At 48.7% G+C, this 8321-nt stretch overlaps 1 protein-coding gene across 1 annotated transcript; it reads left to right on the forward strand.

Annotated features, from left to right (window-relative positions):
- The first annotated feature begins 1063 nt into the window (after positions 1–1063).
- Positions 1064–3372, forward strand: DRD5 (dopamine receptor D5). Its single transcript, XM_085643334.1, has one exon. It carries the CDS (start codon positions 1254–1256, stop codon positions 2655–2657), a length of 1404 nt encoding a protein of 467 aa, XP_085499460.1. The 5' UTR covers positions 1064–1253; the 3' UTR covers positions 2658–3372.
- The last annotated feature ends 4949 nt before the right edge of the window (positions 3373–8321 follow it).

The following is an 8321-nucleotide window of genomic DNA, read 5'->3' on the forward strand; positions in this document are numbered from 1 at the left end:
TGAGCGGACACCGAAGCTCGAATCTAGGTCCGGAAGATGAAGAGGGGTGAAATGGCGAAAGCTGGCTTTGAAACCTGGGGGGAAATGATTACTCATTTGATGGTAGACCATGAGGGCTGAGTGACCCCATGCATTGTTCCTCGAAAGAGAAGAGTGTTTGCAGGGGATACATGATGGCTGGGGCTTGACATCTTCAGGAATTGACCTGCTGAATGTATATTTGATATAAAAAATGGAACTGCCATGCGTGATGGGGTGGATCGCTTTATATATTGTGAATTCAATGTACAGACTTCAAATCGAATGGATTATAAGATTTGGGCTGGTGTCTGGCACTGGTATGGTTCATGCATATTGTTATCGTGTTAATATATGCAAAACCAGAAAATAAAGATGCTAAACAAATTTATCAGGCAAAAAAATAACACTTTTATTTGAAGTTACTATATTTTACAATTAAAATCTTAAACTCCTAAAAAGCATGTTTGAGCTCACCTCAAAAAAGTATCTATATATTTTGTTTTTATATTATTTTGTCCATATACGCAGCCTCTGAATATGTCGTTGCCTATGAATAGTTCACTCAGATGCAGCCCGGTGCCCTGGTTCAGACTGCCGTACGTAGTGGTGGCTGGTTCACCTGTCAGCCTTCAGCATGAAATGCCGCCCCTGCTGTAAAGATGCGCGCAGGAGGAAAGCGCGCAATTCACCCAGGGGGAGAGGAGGCGGTGATAGAGTTGTGACTTACAAACCCCATTCCGAGTGAATTCATTCATGATCTACACACGCTGCAGCCGGTGCACAGCGCGCGAGCAGCCCCCACTTCTCCCTCGGCGACACTAAGAATAGCCTACCCCGCTGCTTAACGTAAATCAGAAAAACCCGCACGAGCCGGAGCGGTGGGGATAGCGCCAGAGCTACCTTAACCTACGAGCTCGTTATATCTGCACTGAGGTGTCTAAAGAAATCACTTCGGATCGACCGTGGGACGCAGTTAGAATACACTGGACAATTATGACGTCCACTTTCTCATAACCAGGGGGAAGGAGGCGCACAGGCGCTTTGAAGCAGAAGCACTGGGAATGAAGGTGGACAGGACACTTTACAGAATGTGTGTGAGGATTCGCGGCTGCAGCGGGGCTTTGATCCCCCTATTCCGCCGGTGCAGTGCCTGTCCCGGCACACCACTCACCCCTGGTAGCGGTGGGAGCGCTCGGCTACCCGTGTGCGTCTGATACTCGGACATCTGGTGCATGTGTTGCCCGCCGAAGAGCCTGCCCCGATGGGGCAACCCATTTGGAACCCGTGTGCACGCTATGCCCATTTGGAACAACTGGAGCCGGCGGCAGCCCCTAGGACCGCTACAAGAGGAGATGCTGAACCGGAGCCTGTCCCGTCAGCAGCAGGCGCAGCACCGGGACGTGGCCGTAGCGCAGACCGTAACCGGCACCCTGCTCTCCCTTCTCATCCTTTGGACCCTCTTCGGTAACGTCTTGGTGTGTGCGGCTGTCATGCGGTTTAGGCACTTGCGGGGCAAGGTTACCAACATCTTCATTGTTTCCCTGGCCGTCTCCGACCTGCTGGTGGCGCTGTTGGTCATGCCCTGGAAGGCTGTGGCAGAAGTGGCTGGCCACTGGCCCTTTGGAGCCTTCTGCAACATCTGGGTAGCCTTTGACATCATGTGTTCCACGGCCTCCATCCTGAACCTGTGCATGATCAGCGTGGACCGCTACTGGGCCATCTCCAACCCCTTCCGCTACGAGCGTAAGATGACCCCGCGCGTGGCTCTGGTGATGATAGGCACCGCGTGGACACTCTCTGTGCTCATCTCCTTCATCCCCGTGCAACTGGACTGGCACCGGAGTGGAGCCGAGAGTCCCCGCAACAACCACACCATCCCCCGGGACTGCGACTCCAGCCTTAACCGGACCTATGCCATCTCCTCCTCCCTCATCAGCTTCTACATCCCCGTGGCTATCATGATAGTCACCTACACCCGCATCTACCGCATCGCCCAGGTGCAGATACGGCGCATCTCCACGCTGGAGCGGGCGGCCGAGCACGCGCAGAGCTGCCGGAGCGCGCGGCTGGACTGCCAGCAGCACCACAAGAGCCTGCGCCACTCTCTGCGCAAGGAGACCAAGGTGCTGAAGACCCTGTCCATCATCATGGGCGTCTTCGTCTTCTGCTGGCTGCCCTTCTTCATCCTGAACTGCATGGTGCCCTTCTGTGACCGCTCGGCCCCCGTCGCCCAGCAGGGCCTGCCCTGTGTCAGCGAGACCACCTTTGACATCTTCGTGTGGTTCGGCTGGGCCAACTCTTCCCTCAACCCCATCATTTACGCCTTCAACGCCGACTTCCGCAAGGTCTTCGCCAGCCTGCTGGGCTGCGGCGGCCTCTGCTCGGGTACCCCGGTGGAGACGGTCAACATCAGCAACGAGCTCATCTCCTACAACCAGGACACGCTGTTCCACAAGGAGATAGCCACCGCCTACGTGAACATGATCCCCAACGTGGTGGACTGCACGGAGGAGGACAACGAGGACACCTTCGACCGCATGTCCCAGATCTCGCAGAGCTCGCTGAACCAGGACCCGGCCACGGACGGCATCTCCTTGGACAAGATCACACCTTTTACACCCAACGGTTTGCATTAAGACGGGCCCGGGATAGATGCACCCTCTGCCTGTCTGATTATGCAGGCGTCATACTATTAGAGCTTAAAAAGTGCTTTAACATGATATATTTTTGTTAAGTAAAGTACAATACAACATGCGCGACTGCGTTTACAAACGAGGGCGCTGTTCCAACGTCCCGCCAAGGTGGGCGTGGGGGCACGCGAGGACGCGCACTCCAAACCTGAGCTCCGTGGCTGCGTAACTTCCCGGCAGTGTTAAAGAAGTTTTATGTCTGTGGCTCGGACTGAAGACGTTCACAACTCAAAGGACTAGTTGAATTGTGCCCTGCTGCTCAGCACAGTCAAGGCCCTTTTATACAGTGCATGCAACATCACGCCATTTTCTCGTTGAGACATTTGCACTCTGTGGTTTCACCGTCTGTTCTCTCCAACATCTGAAATTCTGACAGTCACCAACGTCATTGAAAATAGTGAACGTGTAAAACACAATGGGATGGAGTATTGGTATGCAACACATTCTGGTCATGTTGTGATATGTAAATCTAATTCTATGAAATGTATTTTTTAAAACTACAGAAAATTATCATGCTATTAATTTGTGAATAAAAACAGGTTACTAAATTAGCTGTCATAATATTCTTTGGTGCGACTGCGAATTGTTCTCCTTCCTCTCGGAACACTTGGCAGTGGGACCAACTTTCTGGTAACACACAGCACACCGTTTTAACAGATAATTTCACAAACAAAAAAAGCTAGTGGTAGCTCGATGTCAGGAGTGTCCAACGCTACAAGCAACCTTTGATGGGTTAAAACACACAGAATTGTTGTTATTATTGTGCATGTTAAATAGTCGCTGCTGACATGTCCCCTTGCCTTCAGATGTTATAATTGCATATTTTGGAAAATTCCATAGATGGATGAGCAAGCAATCTACTAGGCAGGTGAAATACAGTCTGCTCAGAAGTACGTTTGGCTTTATAATGTTGGGCTGCGTCGCATGATGTTTACACTGCCGCTGGAACTATTTTGCCCTCTCTTAAGGAAAACGTTTGAAAACTGTGGGCCTGCAAGGTGCGAAAGAGGAAACTATTGAGGGACGTTCGGCAAATTAAAGGGGGGGCAGATTGCTGTTTTGAAGATTTTTGTATTAACTCATGCCTGCCAACTCACACGTGCCACAGTGTGACGCACGATATCGACTCTCATCACACAGTCCCCCAATGAGGACCCAATATCACACTGCGGCAGGGAAAACGGGCTGAAAACCACTGTAAATAGTGTTTTACCATCTCGTTTTCGCGAGGCTCTGAACTAGCGATATCCATTAAGGGGTGTGAAAGCACCCCAGGACATAGACAGCAGCCTCAGCATGAGGTGGGGGTTTGGGGGAATGGTGAGGTTCAAAAGTGCCTCCTAGGTACTTCTCTGCAAGAGACCTCGCCCGTCAATGCCCACCCCCTCCTCACACTGTTAGATTGTTCTTCAAGTTGGCAGGTATGTTAACTAAGAAGAGCGAATGGGCTGGTTGTGTGGCAAACCTCTGTTCTCGTTACTGGGGTCTGTAACACGTTGTCCTATGTCCTGTGTGCTGCTGACATCTCAAAGCAATATAAAACATGCTCTTTAATTGTACGTTAAATCAGATCAGAAGACAGCGGCTATGCGTATTAAAGGCAGTGCTTTAAAAGGGTCGGTTGTCCGTGGTACAGAGAACCGGCACTTCTCAGTGTTCTTCCCTTGAGTACCGGAACTTCTTGTGTCAAGCGAGTACCGGTTACTGCTAGTAGGAAGTTTGGGTCAGGCTCTGGGGTATGTGTAGAGCAGTGCAGGTGTTGCTGAATCGGAAGCTTTCAGATGGAGCGTGTCTGTGAGGCGCTCTGACAGTCAATTGCAAGTGTATAGCAGTGCTGGGTTGCTACTGTAGTCGTACACTCTGACAGGAATAAGGGGAAGGGGGCCCCAGGGGGAAGCGGAGAACGTCTCCCCCTGGGGCTGTTCGTCCGAATGGAACAGGCCACGTTAGGGACGTTAGAGAGAGGCGCGCGCGCGTAGTTAATTTATTCAGGTGCGTGAAGAGTAGGGAAGCGCGAGCGAGGGGGAGAGGAGGAAAACGAAGTCCCACCCTCCCAACCCAAAAAAAAAAAAAAAGCCGCTATTAGACAGGTTACTCTTGGGCAATGTTCATTGGTAAAGGCAAGGTTTGGGGTGGGTGAGGCAGGAGCGGTCTTACCCGGCATCCCAGGAAGACGGGTAGGGAAAAAAGGGAAGATAAGAATGACAAGGTAAAGGTAACACAGAGAAGTTGAAGGTTGGTTTAAAGTTTTGAAATGGGGAAATGCGATTTTAGAAATGGTTTTGGCTTAGTATACTAAATTGTAAAGAGAAATAAATAAATATATTTGCCAAATTATTTGAGAGTTTACCTGTTCTAAATAAAGTGGCCTTTCTACTATACAAAGATGTGTGAGGGTCAGTTTGGTTTGGGCGAGTGAGCTGAGGGCTAGAGCACCCAATATCAGTAACGGCTGCTACCAGACGGGGCTGGTGGGGGCAGGGGGTGTGGAAGGGGGAGTTAATTAACAAAAAAAAACCGCACACACTTTAGAATGGCCTGCCGGCCGCTTCCTGCCCAGCGTCCTCTGCCTTCTCCCTTTCTGCAGTCCGGGTGGCAGCATGAAGCACCCGGCACACAGGCTCCCCTGAGCCAAACACAACACTGCAATGCAGCATTGTGACTGCTCTGAGTGCCGTGGATTGGTGCTCAGACTGAAACAGGGAGCCTGTGCATGTTCCTTACCAGGCTGTGTAATGCAGCCTAGTGAGGAACAGGCAAAGTTCACCATTTGCATGAACTGTTTGATTGGCCCATGAAGGCTGGGCAAACAGTTCAAGTGCACTTTGGGAGTGCAAACCACTCCGACCCTGCTCTGGCCAGGCACGCCTGCCCCACACAGGCCACGGACTGCATGCAATCGGAAAAATAAAATGACAATGACAAAGCTCCTCTGCCTTAGGCAGGAGCCGGTGCTGCCCGATATTGGAAGTATCCCACTGTCAGTTAGAGTGTAATGGTGCAGTGCTGGAATACAGTTGCCGTTGACTGCCCGAGGTCCTAAAAAAGTTGGGCTCATGTGTGCATTGTGCAATGAGTACTTTTTTACAGTTATATATAGTGTAAACTTAGCACAAGAGCATTACGCTTTACATGAGAAGTGCGCGTTTTACATTAAAGCATAGTTTTGGTTTCGCTTGCACAGCGCTAGCTGTGCTTGCGCTATGCTTGGGATGTCTTTTGTATTTAATATATCTAAAAAGGGGCTTTTATCAGTTCCTGTTGCCGAAGTACTGTGTTCATTCGCTTTTGTGTGGAATTTTTTTTATGTGAATCTGCTGCTTGTCGGCTGCATGTTTTTCCCTCTCCTTCACCCCAGCCCTCCTCTTGCTGGACCACTTGTAGAGCAGCAGGTCTTGTGAATTCTGTGTGAGGATGCAGCCTCTTGTTTCAAACCATTAGTGTAAAACTACTTTTATATCACCTTCGGAGAAGGGTTCACCTTAACCTGGCAGTGGGGACAGGAAGCCAATGCGTTACACAGGATTGCCAGCAGATGGCAGATGGCATGTTTAATGAATCCGACCATGAATAATCAATGAGAAAGGCAATAAAGGTCCTCCAGTCCTCCTGAGCTCTAAACTTTAGCAATGAGTTCTCTCTTTTAGTATTCAACAGCATACCATCGTCTGCTGATCACATTTAAGGATGCTTATCGGTTTCCATAAATGCACCTCAGATTCATAGTGCACTGCTTTGTCGTCGAGGTTATAACTGCTATGTAGACCTGGTAAATGCACCAACTTGCTAGGCCCAAACCTGCCCTTTTTAGGTTGAGCATTCGAGACCTGTTATATATACTTTAGTATATACTTATATGTGTAATGTACGTTGTGGGCTCTGGAGATCAGCCCTAGGACTTGTCTGCTTCCGCTTAGGGACATTTTTTTCTGTTCAACTGCCTCTATTTAACTGTCTTGATAGAAAACGATCAGTAGAAGTCAGTAAAATACCGGAATTGCCTTCCTCTTGTTCAACTGCCGCTATTTAAGTGTCTTGATAGAAAACGACCAGTAGAGGTCAGTAAAATACCAGAATTGCTTTGTGCTGAGGGACTGTCTTTTTTTTTCTGGCAATTGCCATATTTAACTTTCTTGATAGAAAATTACCAGCAGAGGTTAGTAAAACACCAGAATCACTTTTCGCATTCTCTAGATTCCAGTCCATAGAAATTGTCCTCCACGAGCACCCGTAGACAATAATATTTTTTTCAAATCTTGTATTTTCATTGATATGACCACCGAAGGCCCTGATTTTATATTAAAAACAGATCTTTGGACTATACCATTTCACGCTGAAAGGCAACATTTCTCTCCATGTGTTCCCATACCTGGCGTGTCACGCAGTCTTGTGCTTACTTTCCCTCCATGTTAAAGAACAGTAGATGTTTCAGCACCCAGGTGAATGTGCTGCATGGCTAAATACATATAATGTCCCAAAGGCGAGACCGATTGAATTGCAATTGCTTGTTCTACATGTAAAGCATCCCTAACATAGGTCCAGGTAGCTCCGTGGGCAGGGTGCAGTGTATGTGAAAGGTAGGACATGTACTGGTGTCCTGATAGTGAAATACTGCCACTTTGGTTTTTCACTACTGCAAGGGCTCTCTCTCCCCATAAGTTATAATTGGAGCTGCCCTGTAAGATCTTACAAGTGTAATATTCAATTGGGAAGATATAGAGATTTGGAGTTTGGACTCCCTGAGCTGAGAATTCAGAAATACATCTTTTAGTGAAGATGGTTTTTAAATTGTGTGTTTGAAAATGCCACTTTTAGAAAGTGGGAATTTTCTTGCTTTACCATTCTGTGTCTCTGCCTGCCTGTGGAATCAACGTCTGGTTTAGATTGACAGCTGGTTTGTTTGTGCATTCACTCTAAACAGTTACACAAAGAGAACTGAGGTGTGCCCTGCATATCCTGATGGCCCATCACCAGGCTGTTGTGCCTTCCTGAGCTAGAGTCGTGGGAGGAGTTGTCAATGAGACCTGAATAAGGCTGTGCCTGCCCCCTCACAATACTGTCTCCAGCCACCTGTAGTGTCTCTGGACCCAGGGCAGACAAAGGCAGGATTTCGTGGACAATTAAGACTTTCCTCTGAAGTATTCCTACTTCAACGTCCAAAAGAGGTATAAGTATTGGACCAATAAACCCACATCTTTAGAACACTTCTGGATTGAGGCCAAGAAGAAGAGCTGAAGAGATGTCAGGAGGAGTACTGCCCCTTTGCTGTGTGTTGCTTTGCTGGATTGGCCTGCAGTTGCTGCTTCTGTTGGCGGGCAGTGAAAGAACTGGACTTTGCTTTCTTGTGTTCTGCTTTTCCAAGGTTCGTCAAGGGCTTGTGTATGCTTGCTTCCTGTTGTAAGTCTCAGGGCCCTCACAGACTTCATCTGCAGCATCTTTGAACTCCAATTCTGGGAGTTCTGACCTCCCAAGTGGTGTCAACTCCCGTTCTGGACCCTGGGAGGTGGTTCTGCTGCTTCAAGACTTGAAAATCCACTCATCACCCTTCCAGCACCGTTTTCCCCAATGTAAGCTTGCTGTGCGGTTGAAAAACCAATGCATCACTGCAAT

This window comes from Triturus cristatus, chromosome 2_2 (genome assembly GCF_964204655.1).
Source record: "Triturus cristatus chromosome 2_2, aTriCri1.1, whole genome shotgun sequence".
In the NCBI taxonomy this organism is placed as follows: Eukaryota; Metazoa; Chordata; class Amphibia; order Caudata; family Salamandridae; genus Triturus; species Triturus cristatus.